Source organism: Carassius carassius, chromosome 15, assembly GCF_963082965.1.
Source record: "Carassius carassius chromosome 15, fCarCar2.1, whole genome shotgun sequence".
Taxonomy (NCBI): Eukaryota; Metazoa; Chordata; class Actinopteri; order Cypriniformes; family Cyprinidae; genus Carassius; species Carassius carassius.
The window spans coordinates 33,680,373-33,702,655 of NC_081769.1; the positions used below are offsets into that span (position 1 = coordinate 33,680,373).

At 33.4% G+C, this 22,283-nt stretch overlaps 1 protein-coding gene across 1 annotated transcript; it reads left to right on the forward strand.

Annotated features, from left to right (window-relative positions):
• The first annotated feature begins 383 nt into the window (after positions 1 to 383).
• On the forward strand, positions 384 to 19,175 carry sacm1lb (SAC1 like phosphatidylinositide phosphatase b). The gene is made up of 19 exons (XM_059567150.1): positions 384 to 522; positions 1,798 to 1,895; positions 3,405 to 3,479; positions 3,552 to 3,679; positions 4,410 to 4,559; positions 6,662 to 6,721; positions 6,813 to 6,846; positions 8,686 to 8,787; positions 8,858 to 8,943; positions 10,248 to 10,334; positions 11,091 to 11,239; positions 11,322 to 11,420; positions 12,241 to 12,379; positions 15,025 to 15,094; positions 15,171 to 15,243; positions 15,330 to 15,423; positions 17,921 to 18,013; positions 18,513 to 18,570; positions 18,701 to 19,175. Exons 1-19 carry the CDS (start codon positions 494 to 496, stop codon positions 18,835 to 18,837), a joined length of 1,761 nt encoding a protein of 586 aa, XP_059423133.1. The 5' UTR covers positions 384 to 493; the 3' UTR covers positions 18,838 to 19,175.
• Positions 19,176 to 22,283: the final 3,108 nt, after the last annotated feature.

Consider the following 22,283-nt stretch of genomic DNA (forward strand, 5'->3'; position numbering starts at 1 on the left):
TTTTATTGTGTTCCAATTAATCTTAACTGCAGTTGGGTTATTTTTATTAGGATTAAAAAAAATACGGTACATAATAATAATAATAATAATAAACAAAAACATAACATAAAAAACAAGAGTTATGTTTTGGCAAATATATGATCATCCATAAAAATTTTTTATTTTAATAATTAAATAATAAAATAAATAATAATGCAAAAAAAATTTTTAAGTTTACTTTATTTATGCTGATTTCTGCTTTAGCAAAATCACGAGAAAAATAACAAAGTGCAGTAAACGGTAAAACCAGTGTGTTCATGGTTAGGATAATATATTACGTAATACAAACCAATTTATTTAATTATCAAGCAGCAAAAAGACAGAGAGGCATATCTCATGGGACCTTTATCACAACACTGGAGGACTTTTATCTGTCCTCCAGAGGTCATTTCCTGTTCGCGTTCGCTCTGCTGGATTGACACGTCACGAAGGTCAGGAGCAAACTGATGGAAAAATGGCGAGCACCTACAACACATTCAATCTGTGAGTATTAATATATTATTATTATTATACTTTTCTGACGCTCAACGGTTCCTGATTATCGATTAGATGAGTTCAGTGCTCGTCTTCGATCGGTTAAAGTCTGTGAATGGCGCGAGTTCAGTCTGAGGCAGTGTCTCAAAACATAACGTCAGTCAACTGCCTAACTATACAGCATTTATGGGCCGTGTTTTAGTGAAATGTTTGTCTAGACAGCAAGTAGGGCTATTATTATTTCCCAGAATGATATTTAATCCATCTCAAATCAAACAGAATTGATAGTAAGCAGCAGATTACGTGAACCTCAGTGTAAACCAGCCGTTGTTAAAACTGTTAATAAAACCCGCGAAAAACACTAGAGATCATTTCTGTATTAAACATGATTAATCAAATAATTAAAATCTAATTTTGATTATTAATTATATACTGAAGCTTTACTCCAGTTTGAGTAGTTTGGTGTAAATACCGGGAAGAAGAAATAAAAAACAACCTATACTATGAAAACTTTATAATTGTAATAATGATAATGAAATAAATCATTGAAATATTCTATTCTATTGAATTCTGTACTTAAATCTAATCATTTCTCCTTATTAGTGTGATTTGAAGTCTTAGAAATAGGCTTGCGTCATACTTATCATAAGTATAATATTTATTAAATATTTATATTTATACAATAACACCAAAATACAGTACATAATAATAATAATAATAAATAATAAACACAATAAAAACATTACATTAAAATGTTTTTTTTTTTAAAAAAGGTTATCTGATTTATTTTTGGCAAAAAAAATTTTTTTTTAATAATTGTATTATAAATTGAATTGTTATTATTTATATGATTATATAATTATTAAAATAAACTCTTTTATGGATGAACCCAAATATATGTATAATAAATTATACAAATAAAAAGGGAGTTTAATCAATATAAATTGTTAGATAATTGGACAATTGTAAAAAAATTCACTTGTTTTCCGCTGCTTTATGGATTAAAATAAAATGTATATATATATATTTTTATATATATATATATATTTTTTAGTTCTGCAAAACCTGAAGCAAAAAAAAGAAATCTACATTTGTGTACATTTAAATACAGTCTAATGCACAAATGGACTTATATGCATACTTGCAGTACATTATAATTTATACAGTGTAATCTAATAGAGTGTTGAATAAATGTGTCATCTTGGTTATTATAGAGTTTCAGAATGTGATGTAATGGATGTTTTGTGCATTAAATGCATCGAATGCCTTTGGTCTCGCTGACAGACACACGACGCCAGAGAAGTTCTACATCGAGGCGTGTGATGATGGAGCAGGAGACGTCCTCGCTATTGACCGTGTGTCCACAGAAATGACCCTCACAGGTGCTGACGATTAAGACACAGACACTGAAGCCTTTATCTGTTCATAGTGACTTGATCAGTTTATGAGGACTCTTGTTGCATTAATGCTCATTCGAGGTCACAGAAGCATTTGAATGAACCGTGTTTGTTAAATATCTACAGAACTCCAATTAAGGATGCAAATTAAAATTGTAAAATACATTCAAACATAGTTAAATGTCAGACATTAACCTAAAAATATTCAGTATAATACATAAATTTAATACATAAATTGAATTTTTTTTTTATTACTTATTATTTCAAATAAATGTTATTTTGTAAAATTATAGCATAATAAAATAAAAAATGATAGTATATTTTCAATACAGTAAATATCCAGTTTAATACATTTAAAATAATAATTAAGTAAATAACATTAAGCAATAGATATTTAGTATTATATAATAATATTTTTAAAGTTGAATGATATTATTATTATTATTAATAATAATAATATTATTTTATAGCATAGTATAATATAAAAATATATATATATATATATCAAGAAAAAAAGATAAATAGTCTATAATATTTGTAATTAAATGTATTGATTAATATTTTTATTAATAATAATGTAAATTATTTAGTTTAAAGTGTAATATTATAATAAAAATAATATTTGTCAGAAAATACTAAGATTAAATATCAGTGTCTAAATATCAAGTCTAATACATTTAAAATAGTCTAATATCAGACATTAACCTAAAGAAATTAATTGTAATACATTTTTGCATGTTATTATTTTCTAACAATACTTAAATGAATATTATTGTAGTACAGTATAATAAAATATTCTAATATTATAAAATAATAATAAAATAATAAAATGCTATTTAAAAAAATACCAATAAATTTCAATGTCTAACATTTAAACAATAAATAACCAGTAAGCAATAGATATTAAGTATTGTATAATAATCTTTTGAAAGTTGAATTATATTGTTATTATTAGTAGTAGTAGAAGTATTAATATTATTTTTATAACAGTAAAATATATAAAAATTATATATATATATTTATCATAAGAAAAAAAAAGAAAAATGTTAAATATTAACAATAATAATGTAAATTATTTATTTTTTAGTGTAATATTATAATAAAAATCATTATTAAAAAAATATGAAGAATAAATATCAGTGTCTAAGTATAATACATTTAAAATAATGATACTCAGTAACATTCAAAGTTAAATATTAAACAATAATTAATAAATGTTTAGTATAACAATAATAAATGTAAAAAAAAAAATTATATAAAATTAATAACATTCAATAATATTATTATACATTTTTCCATATAATTTATAGTGTTGCATAATAAAATAAAAAATATTTTCCTATTATATAATAAGAATAAATATCAAGGTCTAGCAATCAAACAATACCTATCCAGTATAATATATTATAAATAATAATGTTGTTGATATTAGAGGACAATCAGAAAGTATATGTTATAACCAGTAATGCGAGCGAGTGAGCGGTTGTCTTTCAGTGAGGAAGGACGTGCCTCCGTCAGCAGTGACTCGTCCGATGTGTGGCATCATGGGAACCATGCGGCTGGTGGCAGGTTTGTGTTCTCAGGATCAGCTGAAGTATGAATGAAGCTGTTTCACTGTTTAACATCTCTGGGTTTTCTCAGGCATGTATCTCATCGTCATTACGAAGAAGAAGAAGGTGGGCGATCTGCTCGGTCACGCCGTCTGGAAAGCCACTGACTTTGACATCATTTCCTACAAGAAGACTGTCCTGCATCTGACTGACACTCAGGTGGCTTCTTCAGTTTCTAACTCTTGATTTAAACGCAACCAAACCACAAAACACATATTTTAGTTCCGCTGGATGTGTGTATGTGTGTTTCATACAAAAGTGATTTAATGTCCATAAAAGCCACATTAGAACCAAGTAAAGTGTCTACTTTAAACGTTTCAAAATAAAATGTTGAAAAAATGTTATATTGTCATTCAGTGTGACGCAATATTTATGTAAAGATTCAAGCAATGTAAATATATATAAAATAAAAAGGGTGCATATTCAATTTTATCGTGTTTTAAATGAGTAAAAAAATTCTTACTGACAAATGGGCAAAACCTTGGATAGTGGCAAATTTAAGAAATTGATTAGTGTTTTAATATATCATAAGTTAAATTTATGAAATGTATGTAAATATGCCTGACAATATTGTTACACTGAATGATATTTTAGTGGGTCTCTTCTGTAAATCAGGGAAAAATGTATGATTTATGACAACAAAGAATGTTGTTAAGATACAGAAAAGTTTTACTTTACATTTTGTGCAAGTGAAAGGTACCTTTTTACAGTTATTGCTTAGTAATACTTTTCACCCAACACTGTTAATATGTTGCTTTTAGTCAAAGCAATTGAAAGTAACATTAAAAATGTTGTTTTACAAGTAAGTTGGTCTGCTTCCTCCAGATGTGTCTGAAGGCAGCTGAACTTTGTCGTATAGAAACTAATGATGTCTGTATGGATCTTCCAGATGCAGGACAACAAGGCCTTCTTGTCTATGATCAACAGCGTCCTGAACACAGACGGTTTCTACTTCGCCACAGACTACGACTTGACGCACACATTACAGCGGCTGGCTAACACCAGCCCCGAGTTTCAGGAGATGACCCTTCTGGAGCGCGTGAGAGAAACACTTTCACACATCTGTCATAAAACATATCAGAGTCCTGTAATGATCTCTGCCAGTGCTGGGGGTAACACATCACAAGTTACATAATCAGATGACCTTTTCAAGAAACTAGTAAAGTAACACATTACTTTTCAGTTAACTAAAAAAAAAAGTAACACTAGTTTATTGATTGAAAGCTCTCCTGTCCCCATGTTGAGAGGAATCAGGTGTAAGATGTTACTTAAGTTCTAGAATAAATGTCAAGATGCATTAATTCATCTCACAAAAAAAATAAATAAATAAAAGATACAGTATTCCTCAAAATGATTAAAAACAAAGACATGCTACTCATAAAATGATGCAAACCTGCAATAATTAAATAAAGCAATAAGCTTTGCGTCATGCCTAACAACGGCCCTCAGCTGTTATAAATTCACTGTAAACCACGGCTTATTCACGGGGCTTATTGCTTTATTCCATATACGTTGTAAGGTTTCACAAAATAAAAACAGAGCAAATAAAGTGTAATGATATGAATAAAAACAGTATTTTCACACCAAACACTGTAGCTCCTCCATTTGTAGTTGCAACAGAGTGGTTGCTGAGCAACACACAAACATAAACAAAGGTAAATGTTACTTTGTAATTTATTTAAAACAGCTTTGAGCGTGGCTCAGCCAATCAGAATCAAGGACCGGAATTATCCGTTTTATAATGTTAAATAATACAAATATCCATTATGTATTATTTAATCCCATTTTATTAACCAGTGTCTCTACTGCTGAACTTTGCTGATCCAATTCTACCATATGAATAAATAAAAATGACTTACTTTTTTATCTTCTGTGTTCTACTGTGCAGGCATGAATTGACTACTTTCTTCACCCTGAGGCTTTTTTTGTGAAGGGGCTTTTAGGTTTGCCAAAAAGATAATTTTTAAAAATATTAAAAACAAACAAGCAAGCCCTTCCCAGATTTAAAAAGTAATTAGTTAGTTTTTTAGGGAGGTAATGCAATATTGTAATGCATCGCTTTTAAAAGTAACTCTCCCCCAAAACTGCTCCTTGCTTAAAGAGCTCATGTGATTAAGTGTGTTTGAACTTTTTTATTGAAAAAAATAAAAATAAATAAATGCAAGGTTTCTAAAGGTCTTAAAATTATGAGATTTATAGAGATTTGAAAATCTGGAATCTTTAATCATCTTTAAAGTTGTTCAAATGAAGTTCTTAGCAATGCATATTACTAATCAAACATTAAGTTTTGATATATTTACAGTAGGAAACTTACAAAATATCTTCATGGAACATGATCTTTACTTAATATCCGAATGATTTTTGGCATAAAAGAAAAATGTATAATTTTGACCCATACAATGTTTGCTATTGCTACAAATATACCTGTGCTATTATGACAAAGGGTCACAAATTAAGTTACATTTACTGGAGATGCAAACAGAACAAATGAAGTTTTGTTTTCTGATAAATGAAAGATAATTAAGTGAGTTTACGCTTAAAACGAGAACAAATATCTGTCAGTAGGTTAAATAAGCTTGTTTACCTGTTGAATGAAGAGATTTTTACTTAACCCATTGACATGTCTGTTCTTGTTTTAATCTTGAGCTCATTATAATCGATTTCTCATTAAAAATGATATTATAAATTAGAATTTGTGTCATTTGCTTCTCAAGTCAGTGCATCTTGATTTAACAATCTTTACACATTTTACACCAGACAAAACACTGATTTAATTTTCATATTTTAGTGGTAGTGAGCAGATGTATTTATTTATTGTAAAATGAATTAAAAATGAATGGCGATCATTTGAAAGTGTTTTCAAACTCTGGAGTGTTGCTAATACAATGCATTGAAAGCCTAAAACCATTATTTCTTTACTTTGTCCTTAAAAAGTATGTGACTGGATAAATAAATAAATGAACAATAAAATCAATAATCCCTAGTGCACTGACTGATTCAAACATTAATAGAAAGACTGTAGAAGGGGGGAAAGAAATTATGAAATTGACTGTTCTTTTATTTATTTTTTTGACCCCTTTAAAATTGAGTATTCTCATAAGATATGAAATGATTACAACTTGACATGATGGTTTTCTGCAGGCGGATCAGAGATTCGTGTGGAACGGTCATCTGCTCCGAGACTTCATGGCACAGCCGGAGGTAAACGCAAGATTGTTTTAGCTGTCGCTGCTGTTTCAAATCTAAAGATGGAACGAGTTCCTGATTGTGTTCCATGTGATTTCTCTTACAGCTGCACAAATTCGTCTATCCTGTTATTCACGGCTGTATCCTTTAACCAGATGAGCATTTTCAGGGAACAGACCACAGTGATGTGTGAGTTTACAGTAGAGCTGCACGATTAATCATTAAAAGTTTAAAGTGTACTGCGTTAGACTTGTTATAGCACTTGCATATCATTGCTCTTTTGTTTATTGCTTCCATTGCTTCTATAGGAGCGATCAAAATGGAGCAAATAACCTTTTAAAAGCAACTGTCGCTTTAAATAATTTTGTGTCGGTTGCATTATTTCTCCACTAGGTGGCGACAAGTGGCTCTTAAAAAATGGATTTGTCATTCAAGAGATTCGTTCAAAAATGTTGATTCATCCAGTAATGAAACAAGTGAAGTATTTATGAGTGAGTCATTGAATCATTCATTCAAACCTATTTCTCGTCATTTTAATATTAATATATATATATTTCAATTTGTAGTAATTCACGCAAATTAAAACTTTTTTTAATAGCCTGCTGCAAACTTTTTTTTTTTTACAGCCTCTAGTAAATTAAACATTATTGTATTATTTTATATATATTATTTTATGATTTAGTTTAGTTCAGAATCGTGGAAGAATTTGTATTTGAGAAAAAAATCATCATTCTCAATTTCTTTTAGAATCGTACAGCTCCAATTTACATTATTTTTTGAAAATAAATGAATAAATGTTGTTCCAAACAGAGTTTTTTCTTCTGTTAAACACAAAAGATTATATTTTATAGAATGTTGGTAGCCAAACAGCTGTCAGGGCTGTCAGTTTAACGCGTTAACTTAATTACTTATGAAAAAATAACATGATTTTAAAATATTTTATCGCACTGGCCCCGCCCCCAGACCTAAACATCATCTTAAATTTCCTACAGTTGACTGTTGACAAATATGATGCCGGGTAACTCCATAAATGCAAATGTGATTTTATACAACAGTTATAGTGAATGAGAAGTTAACATTGTTATATTTTAAACACATTATTGTCTGTTTTTGCCAACAGAAATGTTATCTTTAAAGCCACAGCAGAATTGTTGTGCATCTCTGAATGAATCTGTGTTTTTTTTAACGAATCGTGTGAATCAATGATTAAAAGCCCCATTCTTAAAGTGAGCCGTTTACTGAAATCCTGAATGAATCAGCCATTTGAACGAATCAAATGAATAAATGACTACTAAAGACATTTACCGCCACCTGCTGTCAGATTTAGTTTCTTATGTAGAGTATTATATCATAAAAAAAGGGTGATTTTTTTTTTTTTTTTTTTTTTTTTTTATGAAACAACTATAGTGTTTTTGGACCATATTATAGTAAAGTGTATTATACTGTAAATATTATAGTATTTAAAAAAATTAATAAATGCTACAGCATACTGTAGTATTCACTATAGAAAACTTACAAACTTTAATGAATAGTATTTACTACAGTAAACCGTAGTAGTATAACATACCCTATAGTTGTAGAAATCTTAGGACAGTATTCTGTGAAGTAATTTATTTAAATTACTAACAATAAGTTGTTATATTACCAATAAATTACTATAGTATTTCTTTCATGTGGGCTGTTGTTGTTACTAATGACTTCCACTGCATGAATGCAAAAAACTGATATGTTTCTCAAATTATCTTCTTTTATGTTCCATAGTTTATATTAGACAGCTGCTAGATTAATTATGTTAAATTAAATAGCTACTGTTTGTAACGTCAACTTGATACTTTCTCATTTAGCACAAAAATAGCTTTAAACAACCTTTTGGGGATATTTTCACAGCCAAATATAATTTGTGATTATTTTGATGAATTAATCGACACGTAATTAATTAGATTAATCAGCGTGTCACAGTCCTTAATCTGCGCTCTCAGTCGTCGCTATGAAGTCGTGCTGCATCAACGGGAAAATCTTCGACTGGAACATCATTTCTAGGAGGAGCTGTTTCCGCGCTGGCGTCCGCTACTACGTCAGAGGTGAAGCTCGAACGCTTTGAGACGCTGTGTGTCTTTTCTCCAAACGCTGCTAAACGCTCTTTCTCTTCAGGTATTGACTCTGAAGGTCATGCGGCCAACTTTGTTGAGACGGAGCAGATTGTTCAGTATAATGGAGCAAAAGCCTCATTTGTTCAGGTGAGCCTCTGAAATGCTAATATCAGTTTTGATGCTCTTACGCTGAGCCGTTTATCGAGGCATTACTTTGTTTTACCAATACGCGAATTTTTCGGTTTGCTTTCTGATGTTTAAATCAGTAAACTGCCAAGACATGAAAATCATGATTTTGTTCCTATTTGAATGATTTTAGGGTGTCTTGTGACCATGTTCTTGATGGGTTTTGTGAGATTCAGCCTTTTATAGGTTAGTCTGTTAAATAAATCAAGCAAACATCACTAGAACATTGTTTTGAAGGAGTCACAATTTTATGGATTTAACATGGTTTTTGTGGTTTTAATATAGATTTTCTTTCTTTTTTATTAAACAGGCTTCAGATATGTTTATTTGTTACACATAAAACCCATTGCTTCATGAATTCAATGTTTCACATTTCTGCCAATATGAAACTTTCCAGTTTCTAAGGTTTCAATCAGTAAATCATCCAGATTTTGTCAATAAAGGGGTGATATGTCATACAGAAAAAAACAAATATATATATATATATACTATGTCACAAATGCTTATGCTTGACAAATGTCAGTTTGTTAACTTATGGGTTGTGAGTCAAGTCTAACATAATAAAAACTGCTCAGATCAGGGTTGCCAGGTGTCTAAAACAAACCCAGCATGATTGATGATCAAAACAAATGTAAAAAATATATTTTTAAATAAAAATCTGGGATATGGTGGCTTTACCACTTCTATCCAATAATAGAAAAAAAACATTGATCGGCAGCCTGAATGATTTTGGGGGGGGGGGGGGGGGATCATGATTTTTAATAAAAAAAATAAAAAACATTTTTTAAATTAAAGTGCAGTTTTAAAAAAAAAATCCAGGTTTGCTGTGCTTGTTTGTAGGGATTTGCAATTTGTGATTTTATATATCGATATGGCTGTCAAATAAAAAATTTATTAATATTACTACACCATCTAAGAACTATTATTGTTAACCAACATTAATTTTTACTGTCAAACATAGATTAAATCATGTAAACACCGGCTGCTCACATGCCTCCCTTTCTGCACTAAACCATATTGTGATTTCATTGTTTTATTTCAGCTATTTGTGAATTTTTAAATAACAGGAGACAGTTTTGATCAAAAACGTTCTTTCTGTCGAATTAAATGTTCTTTTTTAGATTGATCTCCTGGGATGTTGTCGTTTTGTTTGCATTGGTCCATTCTGAATGTGGATTGGTAGCTTTCATTATTTGAGGAGCGTTAATCCCAACATGTTCTAATGTTATTAGTGTTATTAACGAATGAATTATCCTCTTGGACAGACTCGAGGCTCCATCCCCTTCTACTGGTCTCAGAGACCAAACCTGAAGTACAAACCAAAGCCACAGATCAGCAAAAGCGGCAATCATGTGAGAGTCACTCTCTTTACCTTAACTTCTTTGTTTTGTTTCAAATCTGCATCAAGAGTCAAAAATTACGAAAAATGCAAAAAATAAAATAAAAAGCCACTTGCTAAAAGTTTGAAAATTCTGATAGAAGTCACTTCTGCTTACAAAGGCTGCATTAATTTGAATAAAAATTTAAAAGACCTACGGTAAAACAGTAATATTGTGAAATATTGTTACAACTTAGAATAACTGTGTTCTATTTGAATATATTTAAAAATGTTATTATTCCTGTGAAGCAAAGCTGAATTTCCAGCATCATTACTCCAGTACGTAAACTGTTTTCATCATTGATAATAATCGGAAATGTTTCTCGAGCAGTAAATCAGTATATTAGAATTAATTTTTAAGATCATGTGATACTGAAGACTGGAGTAATGATGCTGAAAATACAGCTGCACATCACAGAAATACATTACAGTTGAACACCTTCACATAAGCTATTTTAAATTATAATAGATTTTCAACATTTTACTGTATTTCTGATCCAATAAATGCAGCCTCGGTGAGCAAAAATAGCAAGAATTCAAACTTTTGGCCACAAGTGTATGCATCTGCCTGCATTAACAGATTAAGATCTGAAAATGAGCATTGTCTGATGGACTTTTAAACACTAGTATCTCAAATGTGTTTTGGAAAATTGGTTAGACGGCACTTAAATTAGTTGGTCTGACATTATTGTGTGTGTGTGTTTGTGTAACGCTGTCTCTCCTCTCACAGCTGGATGGTTTTCAGAGGCATTTCGACTCTCAGATCATCACATACGGCAAACAAGTGATTTTGAACCTGGTGAATCAAAAGGGCTCAGAAAAGCCTCTGGAACAGGCCTTCGCGAAGATGGTGAACAATCTGGGCAACGGCATGATCAAGTGAGTAGGCTGATTGGGAAATCTCATAAAACACTCATTCTGAAGCACAAGAGCTTAAACCCACAGCTCTGTTCGTCTGTAGGTACATTGCGTTTGACTTCCACAAGGAGTGCAGCCATATGAGATGGCATCGCCTGCAGATCCTGGTGGACATGGTGGCGGAAATACAGAATGAGTTTGGGTTAGTGTTCATTCAATAACGAAAATTGTAACGAAAAATGTTTGTCGATGAGCTTACCAAGTTTACCAAACAAACTAGGCTTGTTTTAGTTATTCTGACTTATTTTGAACCAAATCAACTGATTTAAGTCAGACTAACTCAAATAAGCCTGGCTTGTTTCGTAAACCTTTTTTGTGGAACAGGACTCGGAAAGAGACGACAGTAAGGTCAATAAACGAAAACTGTGACGACATCAACACGCAGTTTCATTGATGATAAAAGACGAGACTAAAATGTATTCAAGAAATAAAAACTTTATCAAAATCTGTTTGCGAAAAAAAAGTGGTTGCCAGATATCAAGAGTTCAAATCCCCCGATTTTATGAAATCTTATTGTTTATTGTAAAAGCTTAGTTTTACCAGTTTTCATAATGCACGTAGACAGAGAGAGTGCACAAGTCTTTGATATGAATTTTTATAATAAATAGCCTATAATTAAAAAATACCTAAATGCTTAGTAAATTCCTTAAATGACAACAATCATTACGATTGTTTTTTTTTTTTTTTTTTTTTTTTTTTTAGCTTTTATCAGTTTAACCGTTATACAGCATGATGAAAATGTGACTTAAGATGTCATTATGATAGACATTTCATTGACTAAAACTTGACTCAACTAAAACAGGATTATCAGGATAATAACTAAAATGTACATTTGAGACAGGACCTAGACTAAGTTAAAAAGGGCTGCCAAAATGAACACTAGTTTGGGTCCGTAGTTCTTTATATTGCATGCTGAACATTGAGATTTTTGCATGCTCTTATTGTTGAATGTTTTTCAACAGCTACTTCCTGGTGGATTCAGACGGGACGGTGCAGCTACAGCAGGACGGGACGTTCAGAAGCAACTGCATGGACTGTTTGGACCGAACCAATGTCATCCAGAGTCTGCTGGCGCGCCGCTCGCTGCAGTCACAGTTAGAGGTGCGATGATTGTGTGATTTAGTATTGTTTTTATTGGGATCATCATTGGGCCAAAGGTTCATGTACATGTAGGGTTGGGCCATACTTTGAATACAGCAATAATAATACAATATCCGATATCATGTAGTGTTACATATCATTTTTTTTTACTATGGCAAAATATATTTTAGACTACCTTTTTATGCATGATTAAGAAAAGACATGCAAGGTTGCTGAAGAAAAATGACGAGAATAAAATGTAGTTTAAATTGATGATTCATTCAGAAATGAAGCAAGTGGCTGTTTTTGTGAATGAGTCAGACGAGACTAAAATGTAGTTTAAATAAAAATAAAATTAACATCGAAACTATATATCCAAAAATACTTGTTTTCATACCGGGGTTGCCAGATCTCAGGAGTTTAAATCCCATAATCTGAGCATCTCTCTTAACGGCACACATTTTCTGTCATGCGTTTAATTTCTTCACAACCTGGCAACCATTTGCATGCTTTTGTCCACATTACAGAAAAAGCAATGATGGTTATTTGAATTAATATTAGGAATCTCACCGTTTTCGCCAGTTTTCATAATGTAGAGAGTGTATTTATATTTCTGATAATTTAATAACTCCGGAAACTAAATGAGGTCAAATAAACCACGTCTGTGCCAATATGTGAAGGTGCAATTATTCTGATGTGATTTCTCAAATGGCAACAATCACGATCATTAATCATACAAAGTACAGTTTTGAGTAAATTAATTGTGGTACTAGCGCAGTGGATAAGACGCATGTCTTTGGTGTGAGAGACCCGGGTTCGAATCCACTGTGAGACACCAATGTGTCCCTGAGCAAGACACTTAACCCCTAGTTGCTCCAGAGGTGTGTGACCTCTGACATATGTGGCAATTGTAAGTCGCTTTGGATAAAAGCGTCAGCTAAGTGAATAAATGTAAATGTAAATTGTGATTGTCAGTTAACCCGTTATATAGCAGAACTGAAATGTGACATTTTCAAAGACTAAAAGTATCTTTTATGATGAGTCGTTCCAAAAGATGATTCAGTCGCCAAATCATCGACTCACTCGATCCGTTCAAACCTCTGATTCTTTCCGAAAGATGATTCAGTCGCCGAATCATCGACTCACTCGATCCGTTCAAACCTCTGATTCTTTCTGAAAGATGATTCAGTCGCCGAATCATCGACTCACTCGATCCGTTCAAACCTCTGATTCTTTCCGAAAGATGATTCAGTCGCCGAATCATCGACTCACTCGATCCGTTCAAACCTCTGATTCTTTCCGAAAGATGATTCAGTCGCCGAATCATCAACTCACTCGATCCGTTCAAACCTCTGATTCGTTCTAAAAGATGATTCAGTCGCCGAATCATCGACTCACTCGATCCGTTCAAACCTCTGATTCTTTCTGAAAGATGATTCAGTCGCCGAATCATCAACTCACTCGATCCGTTCAAACCTCTGATTCTTTCCGAAAGATGATTCAGTCGCCGAATCATCGACTCACTCGATCCGTTCAAACCTCTGATTCTTTCCGAAAGATGATTCAGTCGCCGAATCATCAACTCACTCGATCCGTTCAAACCTCTGATTCTTTCCGAAAGATGATTCAGTCGCCGAATCATCGACTCACTCGATCCGTTTAAACCTCTGATTCGTTCTGAAAGATGATTCAATCGCAGAATCATCGACTCACTCGATCCGTTCAAACCTCTGATTCTTTCCGAAAGATGATTCAGTCGCCGAATCATCGACTCACTCGATCCGTTCAAACCTCTGATTCGTTGTAAAAGATGATTCAGTCGCCGAATCATCGACTCACTCGATCCGTTCAAACCTCTGATTCTTTCCGAAAGATGATTCAGTCGCCGAATCATCGACTCACTCGATCCGTTCAAACCTCTGATTCTTTCCGAAAGATGATTCAGTCGCCGAATCATCAACTCACTCGATCCGTTCAAACCTCTGATTCTTTCCGAAAGATGATTCAGTCGCCGAATCATCGACTCACTCGATCCGTTTAAACCTCTGATTCGTTCTGAAAGATGATTCAATCGCAGAATCATCGACTCACTCGATCCGTTCAAACCTCTGATTCTTTCCGAAAGATGATTCAGTCGCCGAATCATCAACTCACTCGATCCGTTCAAACCTCTGATTCTTTCCGAAAGATGATTCAATCGCAGAATCATCGACTCACTCGATCCGTTCAAACCTCTGATTCTTTCCGAAAGATGATTCAGTCGCCGAATCATCGACTCACTCGATCCGTTCAAACCTCTGATTCGTTGTAAAAGATGATTCAGTCGCCGAATCATCGACTCACTCGATCCGTTCAAACCTCTGATTGTTCCAAAAGATGATTCAGTCGCCGAATCATCGACTCACTCGATCCGTTCAAACCTCTGATTGTTCCAAAAGATGATTCAGTCACCGAATCATCGACTCACTCGATCCGTTCAAACCTCTGATTGTTCCAAAAGATGATTCAGTCACCGAATCATCGACTCACTCGATCCGTTCAAACCTCTGATTGTTCCAAAAGATGATTCAGTCACTGAATCATCGACTCACTCGATCCGTTCGAATAGCTGAATCGTTCTCGAACAGCCGAAATTAACTCAAATTGGATGTCTTGTTTATCTTTAGAGGATGGGAGTTCTTCATGTGGGCCAGAGGATTGAAGAACAGGCGGATTTTGAAAAAATATACAAGAATGGTAAGCAAAGACTAACACAGATCGTCAGTAGTGTGTTTATGTGAGACTTTCTCATTCATAGTTGTTATTCTCTCAGCATGGGCAGATAACGCTAACGCCTGTGCCAAACAGTACGCCGGGACCGGAGCCCTGAAGACCGACTTCACACGGTGAGCAGAGCGTCTCCTGCTCCGCTTGTGCTTGAGAGGAGCGTTCGCCTTGGTTGTGAAAGATGATTGGTTCTCTGTGTGTTCAGGACAGGAAGGAGAACGCAGTGGGGTTTGCTGATGGACGGCTGGAACTCCATGATCAGATACTACAAGAACAACTTCTCAGACGGTTTCAGACAGGTGACACAAGCAGTGTAACTTACACATCTCTCTTAGATTAAACATTTATTTAGCATACTTTAAAGATTTATAGCTGATGGATTCAGTAGAGTGATTCTGAGCAGTGTTATTGATATAATATACAGTAGACAATATTTGAAGTGGATCAAAACCTTTCATCAAAGTTGTCTTAAAACCAAAATGCATTCTTGTCTTAGGACAACTTTCCATTTTTTCCACTTCACAAATTGAGTACAGTCATGGCCAAAAGTTTTGAGAATTACATAAATATTAGTTTTCAAAAGGTTTGCTGCTAAACTGCTTTTAGATCTTTGCTTCAGTTGTTTCTGTGATGTACTGAAATATAATTACAAGCACTTCATACGTTTCAAAGGCTTTTATCGACAATTACATGACATTTATGCAAAGAGTCAGTATTTGCAGTGTTGGCCCTTCTTTTTCAGGACCTCTACAATTCGACTGGGCATGCTCTCAATCAACTTCTGGGCCAAATCCTGACTGATAGCAACCCATTCTTTCATAATCACTTCTTGGAGTTTGTCAGAATTAGTGGGTTTTTGTTTGTCCACCCGCCTCTTGAGGATTGACCACAAGTTCTCAATGGGATTAAGATCTGGGGAGTTTCCAGGCCATGGACCCAAAATTTCAACATTCTGGTCCCCGAACCACTTAGTTATCACTTTTGCCTTATGGCACGGTGCTCCATCGTGCTGGAAAATGCATTGTTCTTCACCAAACTGTTGTTGGATTGTTGGAAGAAGTTGCTGTTGGAGGGTGTTTTGGTACCATTCTTTATTCATGGCTGTGTTTTTGGGCAGAATTGTGAGTGAGCCCACTCCCTTGGATGAGAAGCAACCCCACACATGAATGGTGTCAGGATGCTTTACTGTTGGCATGACACAGGACTGATGGTAGCGCTCAGCTTTTCTTCTCCAGACAAGCCTTTCTCCAGATGCCTCAAACAATCGGAAAGGGGCTTCATCAGAGAATATGACTTTGCCCCAGTCCTCAGCAGTCCATTCACTATACTTTCTGCAGAAGATCAATCTGTCCCTGATGTTTTTTTTGGAGAGAAGTGGCTTCTTTGCTGCCCTTCTTGACACCAGGCCATCTTCCAGAAGTCTTCGCCTCACTGTGCGTGCAGATGCGCTCACACCTGCCGTCTGCCATTCCTGAGCAAGCTCTGCACTGGTGGCACTCCGACCCCGCAGCTCAATCCTCTTTAGGAGACGATCCTGGCGCTTGCTGGACTTTCTTGGACGCCCTTGAAGCCTTCTTTACAAGAATTGAACCTCTTTCCTTGAAGTTCTTGATGATCCTGTAAATTGTTGATTTAGGTGCAATCTTAGTAGCCACAATATCCTTGCCTGTGAAGCCATTTTTATGCAACGCAATGATGGCTGCACGCGTTTCTTTGCAGGTCACCATGGTTAACAATGGAAGAACAATGATTTCAAGCATCACCCTCCTTTTAACATGTCAAGTCTGCCATTCTAACCCAATCAGCCTGACATAATGATCTCCAGCCTTGTGCTCGTCAACATTCTCACCTGAGTTAACAAGACGATTACTGAAATGATCTCAGCAGCTCCTTTAATGACAGCAATGAAATGCAGTGGAAAGGTTTTTTTGGGATTAAGTTAATTTTCATGGCAAAGAAGGACTATGCAATTCATCTGATCTTCATAACATTCTGGAGTATATGCAAACTGCTATAATAAAAAACTTAAGCAGCAACTTTTCCAATTTCCAATATTTATGTAATTCTCAAAACTTTTGGCCACGACTGTACATCACTGATATACTATTATATATTTTGCTAAGATTTTAGACTAGATTTAAAAAATATATATTTTCTGTTTTCACTTTTGTCTTTTTTTTTTTAATACATAGTTTTCATTATTTTTTATTTTGGTTGTTATTTTAGTACTAAGTTAAACTAAGCAAAAATGAGAAGTCTTATCTTTTATATATATATATATATATGTGTGTGTTTCTTGTAAGTGCTTTTAAAATATATTTTTAATTTATATATTCACACATAACATGTATATTTATTATATATTTTTTCTTTAGTAAGGTTTTAATTTTTTAAATATTTAAAATATTTTAGACTTTAAAGTAGTTAAAATAGTACTTTATTTTATGATGTAACTGATATTTTAATTTGTAATAAAATTATTTAATTTTTTTTTACATTTTTATGGTTTTTTTACTTTTTTATTTTAAAAACCTTTAAACATTATTTTTATGATATAATAAAAAATATATTTTTTTTAAATTATGAAATGTTTTTATTTTTTTTTGTCATTTAAAAAAAACATTCTCTTAATAAACAAATACATTTTTGATCTGTTATTTTACTCACAAACCCCAGTTTGGTAACCCTTTTCTAGGGACTAAAATTGCTGCAGAAGGAAGCTGTGTTTTGTGTTTGATTTCTTTGCTGTGGATGACGAGTGCAGGATCTGATTTAGAGGTCCATGTCTTTATACAGGACTCCATTGACCTGTTTCTGGGTAATTATGCGGTGGAAGAGGCGGACATGAACACTCCTCTACATGACCCCAAAGACTGGAAGTTCCTCACGGTAAGAACCCAGAAAAACATGTTTTCTTTGCAGACAGGTTCAGATTAAAGTCCCTGAAAACACTTACACTCTTGTCTTAGATGACTTCAGCATTTGTTTTCAACACTTTCAGCAGCAGAATACAACATAACTATAATTATTGAGCATCATATTGCTGCTTAGAGGATTTACTGTTACATCACTTACCAGTTACTGTGGTAAAATCACTGTATTGCATGGCCCTAAATATGGTTATTAAAAAGAAAAAAAAAAGAGAGGATCTCTTATTGATAAATTGAATATACATGATTTGATTGCATTCATTTTACTGTGACCTCAAGAATTGAATCATGCTTTTTTTATACTACTACTACTATTACAGCTGACTTGAAATGTAGATGAAATATTATCTATTTTCTAAATTAATGTTGTTGCTCTTAATATGAATAGTTTATTTGTGCATATTTTTCATGTAATGTTCTTTAGCGTCTGACTGGATGTTTATTTTTTCCCTTTTCAGCTGCCGATCATCATGGTGGTTGCTTTCTCCATGTGCATCATATGTCTCCTGATGGCTGGTGAGACACAGATTAGTATTAATATCTGCTCTTCGATTTGTTTTCTCACTCTTATCAGGCTTTCCAGGGTTAATACTAGTGTTTATGGTTTTAAATGCATGTTCTCATTGCTGCTTGTTGTATTTCCCAGGTGACACCTGGACAGAGACGCTAGCATACGTGTTGTTCTGGGGCTCGGCGAGCGTGGTGACGGCCGGCGTGATCCTCTTCAACGGCCGGGACTTCGTCGACGCACCCAAACTGGTGCAGAAGGAGAAGATGGACTGAACCTGCGTGTGTGGGAAGCAGCTGGGTCCCGCCGAGTCTTCATCTTCCTCCTCCTCATCCTCAGTGCTGTCCTACTCTCAGCTTCGCCGGCCCTGGAGCCTGTACTGAAGCTGCTTCGCCGGAGGAAGAGGAGGAGGATGAAGGCCAGGGGCCAGACGGGACGCTCCACTGCTCTCCACACCAGGATCGTATCTCAGACATCCCATAATTCCATGGGCAGCTTCACAGACGCAGCGCTGGAAACCAGGTTCATGTGCGGATCGGGACCATGAGGGACTCGGCCCAAGCCTCGTGGTCCAGACGTGTTTCCGTGTCGAATCGTACACGCGTCGCAGCTCGCGAATCATCCTCCTCATCTTGTTTTCTAATAAAAAAAAATTAATTGTACACAAAATGAGATGTGTTCAGAAAAAAAAAAGCATTAACACTCCTTTAATAAGGTTCATTTGTTAACATTATTTAGCTAATATCGACTAACAATCGACTGTACATTCGACAGCATTAAATATCTATCTACATAATTAATCTTAATGTTAATCCGCTAATACATTTCAAATAAAAGTTGCATCTGATAATATTAGTATATGTACTGTCAACTAATATGAACAAAAATCCACAGTTGTTGTTTTTTTTATTTTTATTAAGTAATATTGACAAAGTACAGAAGCCCATTTCCACTATGTAATAAAATAACTTCAACTATTTGTTTCACAATTCTGATTATATCTTACTATTGTTTTTTTTGTTTTGTTAATTGCAATTTGAGTTTCCAACAGGTCAGATTTTTTTTCTCGCTTTTCCAAATTTTCTATCAGTATTCAGTATTTAGATTTTTTTTTTTTTCCAGTTTCTTGGTTTATATCCAAAAAAATTTGGATTTGGGTTTGTCCATAAATTCAGACTTTTTTGGGATTCTGAGTTTTTGTGCGACAATTCAAATTTTTATTTTTTTTGTTGCAATTCTGTTTTTGTCCAAGAATTCATAATTTTTTATTTGCAATTCTGAGTTTTTTTTTTCTTTTTTTTTCCAATTCTGATTTTAATTCTGACTTTGTCCGACAACCCAAATTTTATTTTCCACAATTCTGTTTTTGTCCGACAATTCATAATTTTTTCTTAATTCTGTGTTCATGTCTGACAAGTTGGACGTTTTTTTACCTTTTGAGTTTTTATGTTTTGCAATTCTATTTTTTTCTGTTTTTTTTTTTATTCAATTGCGAGTTTATATATTATAATTCATACCTTTTACACAATTCAGCATTTTTATCACAATTCTGAAACAAGGTCTAAATTGTGAGATAAAGTCACAATTACCTTTTTTATTTTATCCTTTGCTGTAAACAAGCTTCCATAACACACATTATTAATTGTAGTAAAATATATAATTCATATAATTTAACACATTATGTTTGAGAACGGTCACTCTTTGCATTAAGCTTCAGTATGTGTGCATTGGCTAATGCTATAGCTATGAACTTACAAACTACAATACTTATACAAGATTTATTAATCAAGCTTAATATGCATTTCTGCATATACATTTTTAATATTTAAATTTGCAATTTTTTTTAATTAATATTAATGTATTAGCAATAACTATAAATCAATATTTTAATCTATATTATGTTCACTCTGTAAAAATAAATGCTATAAATATAATTTTTAGTTGATGAAATTTTAATGTGAACAGATTGAATCTTATAAAGTGTTACTAAGACACTAAGTTTTGTTTTCAGCAAATGTTTTTTTAAAGATGTTTGTTTAAAAAGGTAAAAATAAACATTACAAAATAAATCTAATTTATTAGCAGAATTGAAAATATTCAGATATAATTCTTTTTTATTAGAAAACAAGTCTGATTCTGCGTTGGGGCAGCTTCAGGTCACAGCGTTTAGTAGTTTGAGCATTTAAGCTGGACATTTATTAAACTGACTGGTTTTCTCCTCTTCTTCACTATCATGGTCTTCCTCAGTCTGTGATTTGGGAGCTTTTACAAACGAACTGATTCTGAGAGATTCGTTCTGCTGGGAATGAACCGAATCTGTCCGGAATCCAGACTGATTCATACGAATCTTTTCCTGGGACCAGCGTCTCATTGTCCAAAGGATTTTCTTCGTGCCATCTCGGTTTCTTCTGATTTGCGAGTGTTTCGCTGCTTCTGACGGATGAACAAATGATGCCTTATGTTTGCGATGCTCTTCATTTGATTCCTCTGTGTCTCACTGCTTATCGGAGAATGTAAAAATAATGTCTATTATTGTTATTAAAGTGATTATGACATGCGTGTTTATCAGTTTTAGTCTTAAGGGTTAAAGAGCACAAAATGTTCCAGAAAAGGACTGTGTTTTGTTGAAGCAGGTCAGTTGCATTGACTGGAACATGATGGCATTACATTCCTGACTGAAATTTCATAACGTGTTTGCTTTGAACCTGCGTTGAACTCTAAAGTGAATGGAAATAACCGGCTGAAAATGCCAGAATGGATCAGCAGAGTTTGACCGCAGGGGATCGTCCAATTAAGAGCCTTTTCTCCATGTGAAATCAATGAGCGGCGAATGCATTAACCCCGTACACCTGTAAATGACTGTTTTATTGAAGCTCGTTTCTGCCACTCAATACAAGAAAGGTTATACTGACACGTCCTCAGGATGGCATTTGTTAACGTTGCAAGTTATAAATTCAGTTTTTGTTCCTGCCATGGAATAAAAAATAATAAAGATAGGCCTAATCAAGATTTTTATTTGTGACCATTAAGACAGCAGAATTTTTTTTAATTATTGCTAAAATATTTTTTTACTTCGTTTTAATTGCCTTTTTTTTAATATTTAGATTTATTTCACTTTCATTAAATGTAATTTTTAAATTACTTCCATTTAACATTTTTTATTTAATAAAATTTCACGTTTTTTTTTTTTTCGATTATTAAATTAGTTTATTTCTCACAATTCCAGATGTAGTTTTTCAAAATGTATTTCTCAAATCTTTTGCAATTATGACTTCTGCTAAATATTTATTTTATTTTTGAGGAAATGTCACGATTCGCATTTTATTGCTCTTTGCCAGAAATAAGCTTCTATAAATATTATTTAACACAAATGAGCGTTAATCTGCTCTTGCTGGTTTTATAGTGAAAATGCATTATCAAAAACCATCCTCATAATGCATCATTAACAGCATTATTACTTTTTAATTCAGTCATACAACTATATCCTACAGCCCAAGTCTCCTGAAGTCATGCATGCGTTTTGTTTGAGAAATACACAAAATTAAACCAAAATCATGTTAAATATCACAAAATGTACAAAAAAATAAAAAAGGTTGCTGATGCAGTTTCATGTTGACTTTGAAGAGTAGCAAGCATTCATGATTACAAAACAGTATAAAAGTATAAAACCACACAATTCTGAATCTAGATATTTATTTCAACTAGTAACTTATTCTTGCTT

Bases quoted from the DNA above. Each gene is read 5' to 3' on its own strand.
- sacm1lb (XM_059567150.1), top strand. From the start codon at position 494: ATGGCGAGCACCTACAACACATTCAATCT. The intron at 8,944-10,247 runs GTGAGCCTCTGA...CCTCTTGGACAG, and splicing joins CAAAAGCCTCATTTGTTCAG to ACTCGAGGCTCCATCCCCTT. The intron at 18,571-18,700 runs GTGAGACACAGA...TGTATTTCCCAG, and splicing joins CATATGTCTCCTGATGGCTG to GTGACACCTGGACAGAGACG.